Source organism: Bubalus kerabau, chromosome 10, assembly GCF_029407905.1.
Source record: "Bubalus kerabau isolate K-KA32 ecotype Philippines breed swamp buffalo chromosome 10, PCC_UOA_SB_1v2, whole genome shotgun sequence".
In the NCBI taxonomy this organism is placed as follows: Eukaryota; Metazoa; Chordata; class Mammalia; order Artiodactyla; family Bovidae; genus Bubalus; species Bubalus kerabau.
Genome location: NC_073633.1, coordinates 40,623,653 through 40,645,599, shown reverse-complemented (window position 1 = coordinate 40,645,599; position 21,947 = coordinate 40,623,653). Strand labels below are relative to the sequence as shown.

The window sequence follows — 21,947 nt, the reverse complement described above, 5'->3', positions numbered from 1 at the left end:
AAGATTAGTGAGTGTCCACTGGAAAACTTTGCAGTGTTTAGAGCTCATCCTCTGGGCTGATTAGAGTCTTTCATTGCTTCTGAGCTTGTCTGCTATTCTAAATGGCAGAGAAATGATGGCAGCGCAATGATTCCTATCCTTGGTTACTCAAATTCTGTTTGTTTGAGGGACGATACTCTCCTCTTGTGGAAAAGTCAATTTGCTTCCGTGTACATTGATTTCAATATTCTTGTTCTATATGTGTGTTTGTTCCCTTGGAGTCTCCTTTGAATGGATTGTGACACCTACCTGGTTTCCTCATTATAATGCTAAGGTAAATAGCTCTTAAATATGTGTATGAGAGTCATGATTTTACCTTTTAATTTTTTAAATTGTCTTTTGATAGGGATAAAAGGTAATTTGTCTCTGGTCATGTAGACAAGGAGAGGAAGACCTGGGGTTCAAAACCAGACAGCTAGGATGCAGCATCTGTGTTTATAACTGTCACTCTATGGTCCAGGTACCTTGATTGCATTAGAGTGGCTGCAGCTGTAAATTAATCAACCCTTGCCTAAATAAGACCCTTGATCCTAATTCAAACCCTAGCTCTGATTAAAAGCTAATAAAATAAATGGTGGACACGTGTGACCCTAGCATTCGTGAGAGATGACCTTAGGTGGTATAAGCAGGACACTCTTCCAGGTCCTACGGCTGAGGAGCACTGGGTCTTTCCTCCCAGGTTTTCTGGTAGTGGCCTTGCACTTGACCTCAAGTAGATGGTGGAGTTCCAGGCTGATCTATGTTGCCCTTGGTGCTGTGCAGGCCTTTTTTGAAGACCAGGATGTGGGAGGGGATTTGGGAACAAGTTTTCATTCCCCAGGTCTCCTTGGGTGAGGGAGAAGGAGCCAGAAGCTGTCTGGGTTGTACAGCTGGGAGACAGTGACCCAGCTTCCTGCCACATATGTTCCAAAAGCCAAAAGCCATTGACCTGATTGCAAGGTAGGATTTCAGGTGCTTGACAACATTAGAATTTAACCATGTCTTATTGACAGAGACTTTCAATATTTTTGTTCACTGAGCAATCTTTACTCCTAACTGGATCGTAAACGATTCCATTTTTTCTCATTGCAGAATTTATTTTCAGGTGTTTGTTTTTATAAATTGATTCATTTCCTTCTTGTTTTTATTCATTATTTTTACTTTTTAAATCTAAAGTTTTAAAATTTAGCCACATTATCTTGTTTCATAGTACTTGTTTTTATCATCTTTTATTTATGGCAGAAATACGGGTTTTCCGTTTACGATGATGATTTTTTTTTGCTTTTCTTTATTTATTTTTAATTGGAGGACAATTGCTTTACAATATTGTGTTGGTTTCTGCCATGCATCAACATGGATCAGCCATAGGTATACATATGTCCCCTCCCTCTTGGACCCCCCTCCCACCTCCCACCCCATCCTACCCCTCTAGGTTGTCACACAGCACCGAGTTGAGCTTCCTGAGTCATACATCAGATTCCCACTGGCTATCTAGTTTATATATGGTAATATATATGTTTCCACGCTGCTCTCTCAATTCATCCCACCCTCTCCTTCCCCGACTGTGTCCACAAGTCTGTTCTCTATGTCTGCGTCTCCATTGCTCCCCTGAAAATAGGTTAATCAGTATCATGTTTCTAGATTCCATATATATTCATTAATATTCAATTTTGTTTTTCTCTTTCTTACTTCACTCTGTATAATAGGCTCTAGGTTCATCCACCTCCTTAGAACTGACTCAAATGCATCCCTTTTAATGACTGAGTAGTATTCCATCATATGTATGTACCACTGATTTTTTAATTGATTGGTCTGTTGATGACATCTAGCTGTTGTAAATAGTGTCCTAGCTATTGTAAATAGTGCTGCAGTGTACACTGTGGTATGTGTATCTTCCTGAGTCATACATTATGGTTCTCTCAGAGTATTTGCCCAGTAGAGGGATTGTTGGACCGCATGGTAGTTTTATGATAGTGATATTAAATAACATGTATAAAACAAGTCAACTTAAAAGTGTTAACTAATAAGGCAGGTGGTAATCGGATAATGGCAGAAATCAAGATGGTGGCATCCAAATGATGGAAGGTGCCTGTGTGTGTGTGCTCAGTCATGTCTGACTCTTTGTGACCCCATGGACTACAGCCTGCCAGCTTCCCTGTCCATGGAATTTTCCAGGCAACAGTCCTGGAGTGGATTGCCATTTCCTCCTCCAGGGAATCTTCCCAACCCAGGGATTGAACCCTAGTCTCCTGTATCTCCTGCATTGGCAGGCAGATCCTTTACCACTGTGCCACCTAGGAAGCCTTGATAGGAAGGTGGCTGGGCTATAAATCATAGCACTGCTTATTACTCTTTGCTGAGCATTCATTGCATGCCAGCCTCAATGTTATCCACAGCAGTACTGTCCGATAGAATCTGTGCTAATGGAAATGCTAATCTATACCTGCACTATCCAAGCTATATGGGGATATTGAGTCCTTGAAATGTGCCTAGTGAAACTAAAGAACTGAATTTTTTCTTCCATTAAGATTTTTTTTTTTTTTGGCTGAACCACATGAGCTTGTGGGATCTTAGATCCCTGACCAGGGATTGAACCTGGGCCCACATCAGTGAAAGCACTCAGTCCTAACCATTGGACTGCCAATGCCTGGTATTAATTTAAATGTAAGTATCCGACTGAAGTGACTTAGCAGTAGCAGTAGCAGCATCCATGTTTACTATATTAGAGCAAGCTGAAGGGTCAATGGACATGAGTTTGAGTAAACTCTGGGAGTTGGTGATGGACAGGGAGGCCTGGCATGCTGTGGTCCATGGGGTCACAAAGAGTTGGGAAGCAGTGAGATGTGTCCACTTTGATGGCTAATCCCGACAAGGCCCCGGATGAATCATGGCCTCTAGGCTCTTTCCTTCACCCTGGTGTCACCAACACGAAGCCCGTACCTCTAAAAAACATTTCTCAATGCATAATAGAGGGTCAGAGCACAAGGGTCATCACTTAGGCCAACTTTTGGATCACACAAGTCTGTAACTAGTTTCACTTAAATTCATGACCATAAATATCAAGTCAGCCCTCACATTCCCTGGCAGTCTACAACACATCTTAAATACATTCAGTCTCTGATGATTTCACAGTTTCTTCCAAATGTCCAGCACCCTGAAGACCTTGTGTAGCAGATATATGCTGGCTTTCAGTTCTGCAGGATCTGAACCTATTTGTAATCCTCCATTGTGTGGGTCTTGGTGAAAGACAAGGAAGGTAAAAGGATCAGAGAGTCACTCCCTCATCCACCTCAGAACTAGGGCTCAAGCATGGTTGTTGTTTAGTTGCTAGGTCATGTCCAGCTCTTTTGTGACCCCAAGGACTGTAGGGTGCCAAGCTCTTATGTCCATGGGATTTCCCAGGCAAAAATACTTTGAGTAAGTTGCCATTTCCTTCTCTTGGGGATCTTCCAGACACAGGGGTTGAACCCAAGTCCCCTGCATTGGCAGGTGGGTTCTTTACCACTGAGCCAGCAGGGAAGCCTGGGCTCAAGCATATAATCTATAATTGGCCAATCTGGTGCTTATAACCAGGACTCTGATTTCTGAGCTAGTGACAGCAAGGCCCAGGGATCTTTAGAGGCTATTTATAGTGGTGGTCATTGCAGAGTGGTCTTGTGCTGGCAGCTTTATAGGAGGGGTTTTCACCAAACTGTTCTAGTACCATGGGCCTATGAAGATGCCTTCCCAGTTTTCAGTTATAACTTTTACCTTTTCACTGAATTTGAAACTTGTGTATGTAGCTGCTTACTTAATAGTTCCACTTGGATATGTAATAGGAATCTCAGATATTACAAGACCAAAATAACCCCTTTCTTCTTCTCACAAAACTTTTTACCTCTCAAGTTTTTCCTTAGTAAATGGCATCACCATCACCCAGTTGCTCAAATCAAAAGCCTATGCCATCCTTGATTCCTCTTTTCTTCTTAATATTCACAGCCAATTGTGTATGAGTCCTATTGACTCTACTTTTGAAGTATACACTAATCTGATTGCAAATGTTGCAAGCACCTAGAGTTTTGTAATAACCTCTGGGGTCACCCCCATCGCTCCCCCAAGTTATTTATGTCCCAATACCTGGAACTTGTGAATATGTTATCTTACATGTTTAAAGGACTTTGTGATTAAATTAAAGATCTCTTGACATGGGGAGATTATCCTGGGTTATCTAGGACGGCCTAATATAACCACAGGGTCTTTATAAAAGGGAGGCAAAAGGATTAAAGTCAGTAGTAGGAGATGTGACAATGGAAATAAGGGGTTATAATGAAATGATGAAGGGATGCCATGGGCCAAGGAATGCAAGTGGCTTCTAGAAGGGCAAGGAAAGAGATTTTCCCCCTGAAGTTTCCAGATGGAATGTAGTCCTGCAGACACATTGATTTTAAACTTCTAACCTCCAGACCTGTAAAACACTAAGTTTGCGCAGATTTGTTATGCAGCAATAGGAAGCTAATGCAACTGTCTAATTGGTCGTCCTATTTCCTGCTTTATCTCCACAGTAGCTTCTCTACACCACAGACGAAAGATCTTTAAAAAATGTAAAACAGACTATCACTGTTCTGTTTAAAACTACCTTAACAAGAAACTTTTCTTTGTATTTGGAACAAAATCCAAATTTGTTGTAACCACAGGCCCTATATGAGTTGGTCAGTGGCTACCTCTCCCAGTTCTCCATATTCCTTCACCCCTCCTTCCACATCCACTCCACCCCCACACCCCAAGCCTTATGAACACATGGCAACTTGTTTCCCCTTTGGGGTCTTTGTTCTAGCCATTCTCTGTGTCTGAAACACTCTATTCCTAGATTTTTGAATGGCTGGTCCCTTTAGTTTTAAGCTCAAAGTTCTCCTCAGAGAGATTTCCCTGACTCCAACCTTCATCAGTATTGAATCATCCTGTTTAGTTGTCTTCATAGCCATCATTATATGAAGCTATACTTCTTTTTTATTGTTTATTTCCTTCCTTCTCCTTTAACCCAAGTTTCAGGAAACCAGGAATTTGTCTTTTATCCTGCAGTAGCTCCATCTCCAACCACAGTGCTTGGCACAGGCTAAGATACCCTCAGTGAAAACCCACTGCATGATTTCATACTTGACTTTATCAAGGGCTTAAGGTTCAAGTAAGCAAGAGAGTTCCAGAAAAACATCTATTTCTGCTTTCTTGACTATGCCAAAGCCTTTGACTGTGTGGATCACAATAAACTGTGGGAAATTCTGAAAGAGATGGAAATACCAGACCACCTGACCTGCCTCTTGAAAAATCTATATCCAGGTCAGGAAGCAACAGTTAGAACTGGACATGGAACAACAGACTGGTTCCAAATAGGAAAAGGAGTACGTTAAGGCTGTATATTGTCACCCTGCTTATTTAACTTCTATGCAGAGTACATCATGAGAAACGCTGGACTGGAAGAAACACAAGCTGGAATCAAGATTGCTGGGAGAAATATCAATAACCTCATATGCAGATGACACCACCCTTATGACAGAAAGTGAAGAGGAACTCAAAAGCCTCTTGATGAAAGTGAAAGTGGAGAGTGAAAAAGTTGGCTTAAAGCTCAACATTCAGGAAACTAAGATCATGGCATCTGGTCCCATCACTTCATGGGAAATGGATGGGGAAACAGTGGAAACAGTGTCAGACTTTATTTTTGGGGGCTCCAAAATCACTGCAGATGGTGACCGCAGCCATGAAATTAAAAGACGCTTACTCCTTGGAAGGAAAGTTATGACCAACCTAGATAGCATATTCAAAAGCAGAGACATTACTTTGCCAACAAAGGTCCGTCTAGTCAAGGCTTTGGTTTTTCCTGTGGTCATGTATGGATATGAGAGTTGGACTGTGAAGAAGGCTGAGTGCTGAAGAATTGATGCTTTTGAACTGTGGTGTTGGAGAAGACTCTTGAGAGTCCCTTGGACAGCAAGGAGATCCAACCAGTCCATTCTGAGGGAGATCAGCTCTGGGATTTCTTTGGAAGGAATGATGCTAAAGCTGAAACTCCAATACTTTGGCCACCTAATGCGAAGAGTTGACTCATTGGAAAAGACTCTGATGCTGGGAGGGATTGGGGGCAGGAGGAGAAGGGGACGACAGAGGATGAGATGGCTGGATGGCATCACTGACTCGATGGACCTGAGTCTGAGTGAACTCCAGGAGTTGGTGATGGACAGGGAGGCCTGGCGTGCTGCGATTCATGGGGTCGCAAAGAGTCGGACACGACTGAGCGACTGAACTGAACTGAAGGCTCAAGTTGGCAACAGCAGTGCTGGACATAGACCCCAGGTCTCCTGACTGAACTGAGGCGAAACAAGACCTGGCTCCGGGCCTTCCTGCTAGAGCTGGGGCCACCGAGCCTGGTCAGAGAAGAGGAATAGTTCAGAGGACCCCCTTGGGAACGTAATACAATGGCAGTGATAAAAACGACAAGAGCTAACGTTTATTGAGCAGGCTCTATGAGCCGCGCACTGTTGTGTTTAATATTAGCTCATTTACTCTTCAAAGCCACACTGTGAAGTGGATACTATTATTATAGGTTGAGGAAACTGAAGCACCGAACTGTTAGGTAACTTGCCCAACACACAGCTGAATGTACACAGCTATAAAGTGAAAGTCGCTCTGTCGTGTCCGACTCTTTGCGACCCCATGGACTTGCCCATGGAATTCTCCAGGCTAGAATACTGGAGTGGGTAGCTTTTCCCTTCGCCATGGGATCTTCCCAACCCAGGGATCGAATCCAGTTCTCACGCATTGCAGGCGGATTCTCTACCAGCTGAGCCACAACTATAGGTTTCCATCAGATCCTTCCGCGCTCTTACTCCCTCCCGCTGCTTGGATGAGGGGATTGCTTGTCTGTGACATCTGGCACACTCCAAAGGCCCTCTGGGTCTTCGCTCTCCCGGAACTGAAGGGGGCGTCCCTGAGCGCGGGCGAGAGGTGGGTGGGGCGGAGAAACGGTAGAAGCAGGGATTGGGTGAAAGAGACAAGAAACCTAATAGCGGAAGTCCCGCCCAGGCCGGGAGAAACTTCCGGCTCCAGCGGTTTGGGGCTTGTGCTGACGGAGCGGAGCCAGCAGCTCCAGGATGGTGCTGCTGGAGAGTGAACAGGTATAGCCAGAGCTGGCCGGCTGAGGGACCGATGCTGTTTGGGGCTTAGCTCGGGACCTCTGTCTCGTTCTTCGGGAGGGACAGGGACTTGACGAGGCGGGAAGGGGGTTTGTGGTTGCCTAACGGGGCCGGGCTTGTTGTGTTTCAGTTCCTGACGGAGCTGACTAGGCTCTTCCAGAAGTGCCGGTTGTCGGGCAGCGTGTTCATCACCCTGAAGAAGTGTAAGCAGCTGTGGACGCGGCAAGGCCGGAAGGGGGCTGGGAGGCCGAGCGAGACCCCGGCCCGGGTGCCCAGTGACTGGGAGCCTCAGGCAGAATCTTCCTGCTGCGCATCCTCTGCTTCCCCTACCTTCCTCCACCTTATACTGGGCCCATTCAGAGCTGAGGGGCCAGAGTATTAGGGATTGGGGCTGGTGCGGCCCCCAGCACTTAGCCACCTAAGTCAGTTCCGGTTCTAGTGGGCCCCAGTCATGTCAGGGCTGTCCTTGTTGTCAAGGATTGCAAGCCGCGCCATGATTAGTGAGATTTAATGTGCTTTGATATTACAATGTTACCATCTTGGGAGTAGCAGGTAGGTTCCCAAGGTGTGGCCAAGCCATCTATGATAGCAGACAATGTGGCTAACAGAACTAGATCAGTGGAGGTGGATTAGGTATCCTCTTTGTATCCCTTCCCGACTTACTAACTTTCTGTCAACCTGTTAAGTCTGTGGCTGTGTTCACTAGGATGTATTTTTCATGCAGATGATGGCCGAACTAAACCCATTCCAAGGAAGGGTTCTGTGGAGGGCTTTGAGCCCTCAGACAACAAATGTCTGTTAAGAGCTACTGATGGGAAAAAGAAGATCAGCACTGTGGTAAGTTGGATTCCTAATACTCCTGTTTTGGAGTTTAAAGACTTGAACTTAACTGAGGATGGGTTATATCTGTACCAGGTTTTGTGGGTTTTTTTTTTTTTTTTTGGTAAGTTACCAAATAAAGCCTAGTGTGTAGTTCCCCAGCTGTTTTGAAATCAAGATCTTCTTTTATTACCTTGGTAGTAGAAAGCCCAAGAGCAAAATTAAAATGAAGGCGGTAGAAGTCAAACACTTGTTAGAAAAAAATATTAGCTTATCTGTCCTTACTCAGAGTAGTACTGTAAGGAGCAGCTGACATATTTGATTCCTTATTCCCTTACTGTGCTTGGGCTTCAGTGAACAGTTTCTCGGTACCAGATGCTTTTTACTTTTAAGCTGATTATTCCTTTATCGTTGTGGTTCAGGTAGCAAGCATGTATTATATCAGGCTTTGAATTTGAGTATGTCGCCTGGGATGCTACAGTCCATGGGGTTTGCAAAAAGTCAGACACTACTGAGCATATGGCTCATTGAGTAAGAGTTCTAGCTTTCCCTTTCAAAGTGGAAGTTGAATATGGGAAAGCAAGAAGACTCGTTGGATCAAATGAATACTTCTTTATTCTACTGGGGCAGAACCAGGGTGCCCTCTATCCTATCCTGTCAGTATAGGATATTCACGAAAATGTGGGCCATAATTAGTTGATTAATCTTCCATTACCAGTTATCTTAAGATTTTTACAGTAAAGCATTTATGTGGCTTAAAAAAAAATAAAGTTGGGTGTCATGAAGTATGGAAAACTAAGGAATCTTCAGACTTAAAATTTCTCTTGTGGTAGCTTGCAGTTTGCTTATATGGGCCTGAATTAATGGAAGGTAGGTTTAAAATAAGATGGGGAGGGTGTAATTTAAATGTATCTTGTACAAAAGGTTAAGTTCTTTGACATCTCTTAGACTCCTTAGAAAAAGTCAGTACAATGTGTTTTAAGAGATTTCAACAGAGGCGAGAAGCATAGCTTCTTAAGCAGCCCATGTTTCCCATCTTGGTACAATTCTCAAAGTGCAGAGCTACTTTACTTGTTCCTCGGGTAGAGGAAAGTGGAGTAGAAAAATAGCTTTTAGTAGAAAAATAGGTTTCCCATTCCTGCAGTAGGGAAGAAATATTTTTAAAGATTAGGATGTCTTCATCAGGCTTTTGAGTTTTACTGGGTGAAGCAGATGATTTTTTTGTGGTAACAGGGGTGATCTTTTCCCCCTTATTTTCCAGGTGAGCTCCAAAGAAGTGAATAAGTTTCAGATGGTGAGTTTCTGGTGTTCTTTGTGTCCCATTTCTTGAGGCAAGAGTCAGCCTAATGTTTAACACTGGGTTGGGTTAAGACTGTGATTTAAGTTCACTGCTGTCCTGTGATACTGTTTTACCAATAGTTTACAAGTAAAAGCTGCCAAGCTACGAATTTTACTTCAACACTGACATTGTCTTTTTAGCTAAATTTTGTTGTCTTAGGCTTCATATATGCTGTACTTACAGTACAGTTATGTAAGTCACCTGCAGTCTTCCATTTTTGCTTAAAAAAAAAAGTAAAAAATGTGCAACTCTCTAGTGTGTGTTGCAGAAGCTGCTATCATGTGAGGGTGTTTGCCTTACGCCAGATTCCTTAGGATACAGGTGTCCCACAGTATTCTATACTGTATCAGTTAGGCTTTCTGATTTTGACAACCCTAAATCCATTACAGAAGTAGGGCAGATGCTCCACCAATTTGCAACTCTTCACACTAAGGTCACGCTCTGTGTCTTTTAGGCTTATTCAAACCTATTGAGAGCTAACATGGATGGGCTGAAGAAGAGGGACAAAAAGAGCAAGAGTAAGAAGAGCAAAGCAGCGCAGTGAAGGGCACCAACTTTGCTGCTTGCACCAACTAACCACTGAATTGCTGTTTTTCCTTTGGTTTTTATTTTTGGCCACAAAGCTGAGTTTCTGATTCCCTTATAATGACTGTTTTCATGTGAGATTAGGGTCATTTTTTGATGGAAGAAGGGCTGCAGTGTTTACAGGGTAGTTCCAAGAAGCCAGTTTATCTTAGATCTGGCTAAGTGGTTTGTGTTGGACGGTTGTATATTCCTGGATAATAGTTTACAGACTCTGTAGCCATCTGTAAAGAGCAGTGTATTATTTAACCTGTATTTATCAGCACTGACCAACTTTTATTCTTTTTCCTACCCCATAAAAAGTTTCTGGCCATAGCTTCTCATTCTGGAATGATGTGATTATGAATAGGCTTGAGGCCCTGTCTTTTGGTTTACTGGAACTGAAACCTGACAGTTTTATTAAAAGTTGTGTTATTTCATGGGTTTCCCAGCTGGCTGTATAATTTTATCATCTTAGTTCCTTTAGCAAATCTGAATGAGTTTCATAACCAAATAAGAGTTTGCTTAACCAGACTAAGGATAAGCTTATTAGAGAATCATCAAGAATAAAGATTCCAAGTTAATGATTATATTTGATTTCTTTATGCCCTTTACTTTGGACATTTTCATGTGCTTGGTATATAGGGCTAAGAGAAGAACAAAGCTGTTTTCTTGTGTTCTAGCTCCATAAACCCTGTAGTGTTAATAGATTTGCAATTAAAAAGCAACAGATATATGAAAACATTTATTCAAAAGATAAATTTATAATATATTACACATGAAAAACCTACAAAGCTCAGCTTTGTAGGACAGCTTAGAATGTAAAGCTAATTTAAAATTACAATGAATGTACAATGTTTTGTAGTATAAGCTCCTGCCTGTTTGAACAATGTAATGATAGCTCTTTAGGATTAAAACAAGATTCTGTAGTAGTCATCTCTGTAGCTGTACAGGAAGAGCACAGACACCCTGCAAGAAGAGGGAGAAGACAGGATCAGTATAATGGGTAAAGAATGCGGCTGATAATTTATTTTTAGAACACTTAACTGTAGGAGTTCTATGTAATCAAAAACAAGATGGAAGGCTAGTCACTAAAAACATTTTAGTGTTTGAAAACATGAACAACTGGCATTCTGACAAGGGGACATAAAACATAGGAGTTACCTGGGTGATTAAAATGATAACTGGGATAGCTGCTACTGAGATCACCGTGTTGTTATTGATAAGAGCATGACTGTGATTCACAGTCTGGACATGTATTTACTGGTCAGCAACTGCAGTTCTAACATAGTAATTTATTAGTCATCTAACCTCAACAAGACAATAACATATTTGTCACTCTAAAACCCCTTCTTGGGGGAAAACTCCTAAAAACAAACAATGCCCCCCATCCCCCCAGCTTGACTTTTACCTTATACTGAAACCTGCAATGCCTCAGTGATAACTTACTTTTTTTCTACTTTGATGTTATAAATCTCATCACAGACTAATTTGAGGTATCTTTGCTTTGGCAGGCGTGACAGCAGCTGCTTCACAGTTGTGTTAAATGCCTGTTCATCAGCATCCCACTAGGAAAAAATATAGATAAGACTTAACACAACAGGTACTAGGGTTTATTAATTGGCTTTTCCTGGGTCACTAATGAGGTGTCAGTGCCATCCCCCCTCTAAGTACACTGAAGAGATCAATTACAGGGGGAAAGAACTAGTGGGGAGACTGCGAGGGTTCTTCCTCTGAAGAACTGAATTTCTTTATAAAACCAGCTTACTGGTTTTATATATACCTGCCTAAGAATTCTGCAGCCCCACTGTGTTAATGTGACTACCCCAGTTATTTCTGCCAACTGTTGACTTTAGGTGAGATGATGTGCACCTGTTTTGAGTGGCTCATGAAGCAGTAAATCAGTAAATACAGCACAAACCAGTATTGTGCTATATGCTTATTTACCAGACAGGAGAATACCAGTGGGGATGGAGGACAGGGAAGGGGGAAGTTAGCTTATAAGAGAAGCTACAGGATATATTGTACAGCACAAGGAATATAATCAATATTTTATATAAATGGAGAATAACCTTAAAATATAGCATGAAATGTCAGTTCTGGGGCAAAGTTCATTTTTCATCTAACTTAATCTGACTAAACACTCTGGATAGACAACAGTATTCTTTGGTTAGATATGCTGCAAAAATCACATGTAGTTATTCTTACAGTTAAATATTCTTACAGCAAAGGTATATATTAAATTTTTAAAAAAGTTCAGTTAGGCTATTTGATAATAAAGGTATATACCTATTTTGAAAAAAAGCATATAAAAAAGGACCTACATTCAATTTTTACAGAAAGATCTTCCATATAGTTTTAGTTCTGCAAATGACCTTCCCTATTTGGAATGAAGGTTTGTTTGAAGCAGCACAGTATAGTGGGTGAGAATGTAGATTCCACTGCTCTGCCTAGGTTCAAATCCTGGCTCTGCAACTCCCTAGTTGGGTGACTTTGAGTAAGATGTTTAACCTCTCTGCTTCTATTCTCCATAAAATGTAAAATAAGGATCTGTAAAAAGGTAACAGTATGTATCCCTTGGGGTTGTTATGATTAAACGAGTTAATATTCCTAAAGTGCTTAGAACAAGGCCTGCTAGAGCTGGACACACAGTAAAAACCCTACGTGTTTGTTAAAAACATCTCTGAAATGTAAAAAAAAAAAAAAAAAAAGAAAAGTGTGATTCCCTCAAAGTATGATTTAGTAATACATATCACATAAAAGAAACAATGCTCCTAAATTCCTGGGACTGCTAGCAAAATACCTCATATCATAAAGAAAATAATGTCACTTTCAACTTTCTTTTGGCAAGTCAACAGCAAACTTTGGGATTTTAAAGACTAGTGCAGAAGAGTTCATCTTGCTTACCTCTAATGACAGAAACTGTAAGATTGTTTCTTTGGGTAGATCCACCTGTTGATACACAAAAATGTACATCATGTCAGGGATCCTAAGCAGCACATACTGACTTGTGACTGTGGAGTCCCTTTGGATGGAGCAGCATGAAGGGGATGCTTCTGTGCTGCTTATTGAATTTGGCAGTGATGTGATCTCAGCACTTAGAACTAACACATCACACCACAAAGCTTTGGCAGCACTACCTGCAAAGGCCTGCAAAGTGAAAGAGTGAAAGTCGCTCAGTCGTGTCCGACTCTGCGACCCCATGGGACCGTACAGTCCATGGAATTCTCCAGACCAGAATATTGGAGTGGGTAGCCATTCCCTTCTCCAGGGGATCTTCCCAACCTAAGGATCAAACCCAGGTCTCCTGCATTGTGGGTGGATTCTTTACCAGCTGAGCCACGAGGGAACCCCAAGAATACTGGAGTGTGTAGCCTATCCCTTCTCCAGTGCATCTTCCAGACCCAGGAATCAAACCAGGGTCTCCATTGCAGGCAAAGTCTTTACCAACTGAACTATCAGGGAAGCCTGAAACATTTAGAAAAATGATTTTCATTTTCAGTCCCCCTCCTCCCAATCTTTCAGAGGAAGAAACTAGGAGAAACAGGCCTGTATCCCAATTCTGTTGACAATGAGCAAAAATTTGACAGTGTGGACAAAAGCCATCCTCAGAAAGTTAAAGAAAGTGACTTACAGCCAAAATTTCAATTTCACTGCTTTTCTGATGTAAGTTGGCAAGGGAGGTCTGAAGTCGGGTTTGTACCTAACAAGAAGGAAAGTGTGTTAGAATTCAGAACCTGTCCAATCAAGCCATCTTTATTGCCATTTCAGTTCTTATTCTAGGAAACAATCACAGATGACAAACCAAAGCCTTTAAAAGGGATCCCAAATATATAAGGACTTGCTCTTCATCCACCTCAGTAAGATGAGTGTCTAGTGTATTATGACCTCAGGGAAAATGAGATTTTATAGCCTACCTTGATCATTTGTTTACTAATCCACTTATTTATTTATAATTTTGAACTGACATGTAATAAAAGCTCAGTACGGTAAAACAGTGCATGCGGAAGCAGGGAGATTTTAGTATTAAGCTAAATTAAAGAAGGGGACAGTGACAGCATTGAGAACATGGAACTGAAATATGGTAGATATGAAAAGTGAGTTTCCACCCAACACTGAGAAACAGCCAGGAAAGCTAACAAAAGGAGGTAACTTGATCTTTTGTGTCTCAGTCTAATTACGTTCCTAAGTAATGGCTACCCTCTCATACCCTACTCCCAAGTGAGGCCAGTGTCCCAACTCTGCTCAGTAGCTTTTCTATGCTGTCCTTCCTTCTGTCCCTTCCATTTGGAACACCCTCATCTTCCCTCTCTGCCTGCTGAAATCCTTCAGGGATCACCTCCATGAAGACTTTCTTGATCATCCATACAGACACTGACCTTTCTCTCTCCCCCATATCTGTAGCATACTCTAACACTCATTCAGTATACTTAATCCAGCATCCTAGTACTGATTTTCTTCTATTCTCCAACTATATATATGCTTCTAAGGTTAGAAAGCCTTTGAGGACTGCGGCCATGTCACGTGTTTTCCATTTTACCTGGCACTTAGCACAGAATCAGGCAAATAACAGATACCAAAAACATGTATGCAGAGAGAAACCTGCTACACGTCTTGTGGAGGATCTCTTCTACTTTGTTATGTACAACAAAACCAAATGGGATCAGGAGCTTTTTGTTTGGACTCAGTAATTCTGACAACAGCTGCTTCTGGGTGCCCACAGTGTACACTGAGGCCTCTTTGGAGGACAAACGGGGCAGAAATTTGGCACCTGAGATGCTTTGTGTTGGTGAAATTTTCAGAAGTCACCAAGTTCAGGAATTGGGAAGAAAAACATTTCCAGGACACTGTTCCTTCATTCCCTTCCTTGTTTTCTTCCTCCTCTGCGGCTCATGTTGGAAAGCCGAGGACACTCTGACCATGTACCTGAGTCTCATACCGCCTTCGGGTGCTGGCTGACAGCTTTTCGGGGGCGACCACACTCACAATGGGAACCACCGTTGCTCCATGGATTTCAAACAAACCTGAAACAGAGTTTTGGCAGTTATGGCCTTATCTGGTCCCACTTTCTATTACATACCACAGAGCTGGCAGAGATGATTAGAATCCACTTCGGGGTGATTCTATGGACTGGATTATGTCTAAGCCTTGTTTTTTGTCTCTGCAACTGTCTGCACTTGCCCATAAACCCAGAACGCCACTTATCCCCTAGTAGTTCTGACACTTCTGTCAGGATCACCAGCCTTCCCTCCTTCAGTGGGAGGTGACAAAGGCACAGGGAGGCAATATGAGTCAAACCTCATGAACCTACGGGAAAAAAAAGGCAAGCTTAACATTTCCCAAACTATAATTCTTTAAATTCCTCTAAGTATTTGAAATCTGATAGTGGCAGAAAGCCTGCTAACAGAAATGAACCCAAAAGACTTAATTCTCTTAAAAGTCAAGTAATGTCTTCTCGTGGACTTCACTGGAACATTTCCTTTTCACTTGGGTTGACAAATGTAGTAAAACTAAAGGTGTAACTATCACCACTGTTTCCTCTTGGCTTTCATGGAAACAAATGTACAGCGTGTCTCTGGGACATTTCAAAATACTTTTCTTCAATCTTCTATATGGGGAAAATTTAACCCACATTTGATCTACATAATAAACTGAATCAAAGGAAGATTAAACCACTTGTAAAAATAAGACAGACATATCAGGACCAGAAGAGTCACCAAACTCCCAGTGGTTTTTATCATTTTCTAGAATGTAAGTTTCATAGGGATTAATTCTTTTTGGTTTAACTAATTGTACATATGTTACTTTAAGAGGATATTACTGATGCAGTGAGTTAGCCACAGTTCTAAGTATTTAGAGCAAACATGTACACACACACACAAGCATTATTATGTTTAAGTTACAATTAGTAATTATACCTGAAGCATTAGAAAATGATCCCTTCAGATTTTGTACTGTAAGATTATCGGAAGCTTCTCTAAAAACAAGCAAACAAAAACAATTAGAATAAACAGTCACTAAGACAAAAGCAACACATAATTTATAGTGAGCTACACTTAGAGGCTTTCTATTAAATATACTGATATTTAATAAATATTGGTTATTAGTGGAGGAAAACAAAATTTTCACTTAATTATGCTTTTGATTAAGAGCAAATAAAAATTATAAAGGATGTCACTTCAAATTAACATTCTTAGAGACAGCATTCTGATTTATTCAGCTGGGTTTGGAATACTGGCTCAACATAATAAACTAATTTCAATGAAATACAATGGGTGTTCTTTCTGCTCTCCTCACAATACAAGGAAACATTAGCAATGCCCCACCTTCATTATGGATGCAACCTTGGTGATCACCCACAAGAGAACATCTAGTAAATGAGATTCTTTCAGAAGCTGTGAATGGATGTTCTTTCAAAGACTGAATTAATTTATAGCCTTTGAGAGACATAATAGCACTCTATCTTGGGAAAACAGGGAAATAATCATTCACATGGAAGAAAGATTTTAAGCCCTTCCCTGCTAAAACTAAATCCCATCTGCCCAGTTAAGTGTCTTAATAATGTCTGCCTGTACTATTACTAATAGTCACTATTAATTAGTTGACTATTTTTTGTTTTCTAAAGCTCTGCCTTTGATTTGGATTCTTAATCCTAATATCTAGAGACTTCAAGAACATTATATATATATATATAATACACACATATATACCCTTAGAAAAAGCCTGACAGTGAATTTATTCAAGCCAGGTGGAGATGGGCAGGGGCGGGGCCAGGGCCAGGGAAGGCATGCAAGCAAGAACATTATTTTATATAAGCCAGGATTTCTCAGCCTGACATTTGGGTCAGATAATTCTTTGCTGGGGTGGAGGTGGGGAGTCAGTCCTCTTCACTATAGGATGTTTAACAGCAGCCCTGGTGTTTACTGGGCTTCCCTTGTGGCTCAGTTGGTAAAGTATCCACCTGCAATGCAGGAGACCGGGTTCAATCCCTGGGTTGGGAAGAGATCGCCTGGAGAAGAAAATGGCAACTCACTCCAATATACCTTGCCTGGCAAATCCCATGGATACAGGAGCCTGGCTACAGTCCATGGGGTCACACAAGTCAAACATGACTTCGTGACTAAACCACCACCATCCTGGTGTTTACTAGATAACAGTAGTAGACCACAACCAATAATGTCTGCAAATACTGCCAAATGTCCCCTGAAGGGCAAAACTCCAGATTGAGAATTACTGATGTAAGTCAAAAAAAGTATTAACAAATTTTTATTTATTTCTGGCTGTGTTAGATCTTGGTTGCAGCATGCAGGCTCCAGAGCGCATGGGCTCTGTAGTTGTGGCACATGGACTTAGTTGCCTGGAGCATGTAGGCTCTTAGTTCCCTGACCAGGGATTGAACCAGTGTCCCCTGCACTGCAAGGAGGATTCTCAACCACTGGACCACCAGGGAAGTCCCCCAGTAGAGTACTTTTTTCCTAAGCATAAATAAAAGACTTACAAAAATTTAGAAAGCAAGGGCAATGATCCTTTGTAATCCCACTAATCAGAAATAACTATAAAAATGAAAAATTTGGTTCATCATTCCAGACATTTTTCTGTGTATGAGCTATATATTTTGGTTGCAACAAAAATGGGATCATATCTTATTTGTGGACATCCTTCCTGATAAACAGCTTTATTAGAAAAATAATTTTTAAAGGCTGCACAGTATTTCACTGTATTTACTGTAATTTGAGCAATCTTCTATCATTGAATTACTGTGATATAAGTGAGGTTCCCAAAGTGTGGTTCCCAGAGACCCTGGAGGTCCCTGAGATCCTTTCACAGGGTATTTGCAAGGTCAAAAGTATTTTCACAATAATCCTAATGTTAATTATCCTTTTATTTGTATCCTTTCATTAATGTGTAATGGAATTTTCCAGAGACTACATGATGTATATCATAAGAGACTGAATGCAGAAAAAGACAATATAAGACTAATAGTAATAATAAGAATAAAACAATGTAGTTTTTTCTACTTATGCATTAGAGATTACAAAAATTAAAACAACAATATCTGCAAATATGTAAAACAATGCTACCTTTCTTACTAAATTTATTTTGTTTTGGAAAAGTTATTTCCATTAAAACTGTTATTTAGGTTTGCATGTAATGAGTTTATTATTGTTATTTTAGAATAAGTATTTTTAAAATGTTTACATTTTAGTTTCCAACACAGAAATATTGATCGATATAAACCACATAAACGAAGCTCTTAGGGGGTCCTCAAATAATTTTTAAGGGTATGAAGTGGTTCTGAGACCAAAATATTTGAGAACTGCTGTTATAAACAATGTGTGTTGATAGACATCTTGGTACTATCCCTTTGGAATAATTTTACTGTAAATTCCTGAAGTGGAATTGCTGGGTGATTTTTTTTTTTTTAGTTTTAAGGCTTTTAACTTTGTTAAATTCCTATGCAGACAGTTGAACCAATTTGCATTGCTATGATGAGTGAGAACTTTTCCCAGAACATTATTATTTTCCAGAATATTAGATCTTTTGAAACCAGTGACAAAACACTACTGCAGTTCACTGATTAACAGACCAAATGAGATAAATGGCAGCTAGACTGTGGTTCCTCAGGCTTTTCAAAATGATAAAATAATCTTTGACATGTTATGAAGGACAAATGCTGAGAGTAAGTTATGACTAGTTTTACATGGAGTTATATAATTAAACTACTGAGTTATTCAGAAGCTGTACTATGGTTCATTGAAAGTTACCTGTACTATGGTTCATTAAAAGTTACCTTGGAAAAAGAAAAAAAAAAAAAAAAAAAAAAAAATAAAAGTTACCTTGGGGAAAAAAAAAGTTATCCTGACCTGTCTTTATCTCCCCAAAGGATCAAACTGACATTTAAAGTAAATGTATGAAAATTCTATGTAGGCAGTTGCAGCTGGTTTTCTGGTCTTTTGTTTACTGCGTTACCTGGTAGTCCTCTCATCACTGACTTTAGTCCTCAGTTTCTGTACAACGTGGTCCACGAGATCAGACTCCAGCACACGTTTCTCTGTTTGCCTGTCCTTCTCAAAAGACTTTACCTTAAAAAGATGAAACAGACCCATCATTTCTGAAGCCAACAAGCTGAAGAGTACCATAGTAAGACTCTTCAGTCAACAGTTTAGGTTGGTGGCTCTTAACCAGGGGGTGATTTTGCTCCCCACAGAGCATCTGGCAATAATTAGAGACATCTGTGGTTGTGACAGTTATGGGGGTGCTGCTGGCATCTGGTGGGTAGATGCTAGGGATGCAGCTCAACATCCTACAACGGACAGGACAACAGCCCCACAAAGAAGCATCTGGCCAAAAATGTCAAAACGTGGCTGCTGAGAAACCCTGTCCAGATTCAAACAGCTTATTATAGACGACAGAATTAAAAAAAAAAAAAAAAGGCCAAGACAAACCAGCTCCCATTTCATTGGATTCTTTACGTGTTTTCCCCCTTAAACATCCTGGGGTCAGTCACCAAGATTTCTACAACTCCTCCCCGTCCTTTCCAAACCCCAGTCCTGTCATCCCACTTTTATGGCGTCCGTCTGTTCATCTTCACTCCCATGGCCAGTGCCCTGCCTTGGGATAGTCTGATATGCTGCCCTCAGCCGTCCCCAGCTTCAGTTATCCCTCACTCCCTTCCATGTTACATCTCCCTGCAGGTTAATTTTTCTTATATACTCTGATGTTCCCTACTGTCCAAAAACATCCACCGGCTTCCCACTAGCTGCTAAATCAAGTCTGAATTCCCTGGTTGGGCATTTTGGCTCTCTATGATCCAGCTAGAACCATATTCTCCTGCTCAAGTGCCCCTCTGCACAATTCTGCTTCACTCCAAATGGACTATTTGGGGTAATACCGGAATAGTTCTCAGCTGGGCTGCCTCCATCTTTGGGACCACCTACAGAAAGAACTGCCATTACCGTTGTTATTCCTTTGCTTGAAAAGCCTTTTTAGTATCCTGCCCATCCACGGGGGTCCAGCATTAACTGCACCTCCACTCTGAAGACTTCCCTTCTACCTCTGTAGTAATCTCTCAGGTTGAGGAATCCCCAAAGAATTTTCTTGTAGGACTCTCATGGCATTGAGCATTTTCTAGCTCATAATCATGCATGAATATCTTCTGTTCTCCACCAGATTATAGGATCCTTGACAGCAGGACCTGTGGCTTATATGTCCCTGGATCCCTCATGGCCCTAAATTCAATCCCTTCCACACTGTGAATGCTTAATATGCACTTGCTGAATGGGTGAACATAGTGATGTCTTGCCCTTCAAATATAAAGATGTTGCTATTTTATATTTATAAATATACATGTATTTATATGTATGCTGCCACTAACAGAGGCAGAAGAGTCAAAAGAGCTGGATGAGCTGGAACAATGTACTGAAGTGAACAAGATCACATTTAACAGAGACAAATATGAGGTCCTATCATCAAGCCCTCACTGCAGAAGACTGGTCGGATAGGGTGACAACTGTGGGAAGGCCAGTGGGTTTCAGCCGATGATGAATTCAAGCGGACCAAAAGGACTACATGGTAGATAATGTCAGTTTATGTATAGGCTGTATTAGGAGAAATATGTCATCTGGATTGAAGGAGTCTACAGACCCTTCTTGTTTAGTCAGAATATGCTTAGAGCACTTGTAGAATTCTAGTATCACATTTAAGGACAGACACTGACAAAGTTAAATGTGTCTAGAGGAGGTTAACTAGGAGGTGAAGGATTTGGAAAATCACTTTATGAGGAATGGCTTAAGTAACTGGAATGTTTAAACCAGGAAAGAGGACACTTAAAGTGGTCCACTGCATGGCAGTGGTCTCCTAAAATTCATGCGAAGGTAGTTAAGAGAAAGAGGAAGCATTAGACTTGTTATTTTGACCATTCTAGAGGCAGAACTAGGACCAGTGAATGTAAATTTGGGGAAGCAGATTTTGATTCAAGATTTTAAAATTTGCTGATCATTATAGCAGTGGGTTATGATGCTGTAATTATCCAGCAGAGGCTAGTCAGTCATGTCTTGGTAATATTACAGGAGCAGTCACTGCTCTGGAAGAGGTGTGATCAGTAGGACTACGGTCATTTATGATTTTGTGACTTATCAAGCAGGCAGGCAGTGGAGACTTACAAACATTCCCATGAAGAATTAACTATTGTAAGAACTACCTTCTTGCCTTAAACTACTAGAAAACCAGACAAAATATATAAATACTGTTCTTCAGACACTGGACAACAAGCAGTGGAGGACTGTTATCCTGAGAGGAGGGGAATGAAATGAGTCTTTGAGTGCCCCAGATAACTGTGCTGAGGAAGTCTGAGACTGCGGTGCAGGGAGAAGGAGCCAAACCAGAGGCCAGGAGTCTTGCTGAGCCGGGGAGACAGACTAGAGCTTAGGTAGGCCAGGATGCCTAGAAACTGTGGGGCAGAGGACTGAAGAGGAGAGAGTTACACCCAGAGAAAGAAAGATTTCTGAGGCTCTGCAGAGAAGTCCACTCACATCTTTGGCAGAGAACTGATCTATGCATGGGAGAGAGGGAACTATCCAAGGCTGGGGAAACAACCAGCAGAAATGAGTAGGCATAATAATTCCTGAAATCCACAGGGATGGAAATAGTTCTTGTTCTTACAGAGTGGAGAGCCCTCATAATACATGGAACCTAAGGCAGAATCTTCCAAAGGACATTGCCTTAGGAGTGGGGCTAAATTAGATCTAGACTAAAGGCTGTCCTAACAAAACTTAAAGGCTGGAAAGGATGAAGCAAAAGTCAAGGATATTTACATCCCTGAACAAAGTCCAGCAGTATATAAAGGAACATAAGGGTAAATCCCTGGCTATCTAGTGGTTAGGATTGGGAGCTTTCACTGCCGTAGCCCGGGGTTCAATCCCCATTCAGGAACTAAGATCCTGAAAGCTGTGCAGAACAACAACAAAAAAAGCAGGGGTGGCGGGGGACAGGGGGTGGTGGTGGCGGGGGGACATAATAAAACACAGTTCAAAAAAATGTAAACTTCA

At 41.3% G+C, this 21,947-nt stretch overlaps 2 protein-coding genes across 4 annotated transcripts in view; one reads left to right on the top strand and one right to left on the bottom strand.

Moving 5' to 3' along the window:
- The window catches only part of SRP14 (signal recognition particle 14), a 173,883-nt gene extending 163,391 nt beyond the window's left edge, over nucleotides 1–10,492 (top strand). The window contains exons 2-6 of the mRNA XM_055537372.1: nucleotides 7,110–7,163; nucleotides 7,312–7,384; nucleotides 7,906–8,018; nucleotides 9,262–9,294; nucleotides 9,794–10,492. Coding sequence (XP_055393347.1) covers nucleotides 7,140–7,163; nucleotides 7,312–7,384; nucleotides 7,906–8,018; nucleotides 9,262–9,294; nucleotides 9,794–9,883 — 333 coding nt within the window. The 5' untranslated portion in view covers nucleotides 7,110–7,139 and the 3' untranslated portion in view covers nucleotides 9,884–10,492. The remainder of the gene's footprint in view (nucleotides 1–7,109; nucleotides 7,164–7,311; nucleotides 7,385–7,905; nucleotides 8,019–9,261; nucleotides 9,295–9,793) is intronic.
- Nucleotides 10,493–10,632: 140 nt separating this feature from the next.
- Nucleotides 10,633–21,947, bottom strand: part of EIF2AK4 (eukaryotic translation initiation factor 2 alpha kinase 4) — a 98,339-nt gene continuing 87,024 nt past the window's right edge. For all 3 annotated transcript variants that reach the window (XM_055537349.1, XM_055537350.1, XM_055537351.1), the window contains 7 exons: nucleotides 18,871–18,983; nucleotides 15,819–15,877; nucleotides 14,827–14,924; nucleotides 13,535–13,603; nucleotides 12,808–12,852; nucleotides 11,350–11,468; nucleotides 10,633–10,869 (listed from right to left, as the gene is read on the bottom strand). In XM_055537349.1, coding sequence (XP_055393324.1) covers nucleotides 10,812–10,869; nucleotides 11,350–11,468; nucleotides 12,808–12,852; nucleotides 13,535–13,603; nucleotides 14,827–14,924; nucleotides 15,819–15,877; nucleotides 18,871–18,983 — 561 coding nt within the window. In that variant the 3' untranslated portion in view covers nucleotides 10,633–10,811. The remainder of the gene's footprint in view (nucleotides 10,870–11,349; nucleotides 11,469–12,807; nucleotides 12,853–13,534; nucleotides 13,604–14,826; nucleotides 14,925–15,818; nucleotides 15,878–18,870; nucleotides 18,984–21,947) is intronic.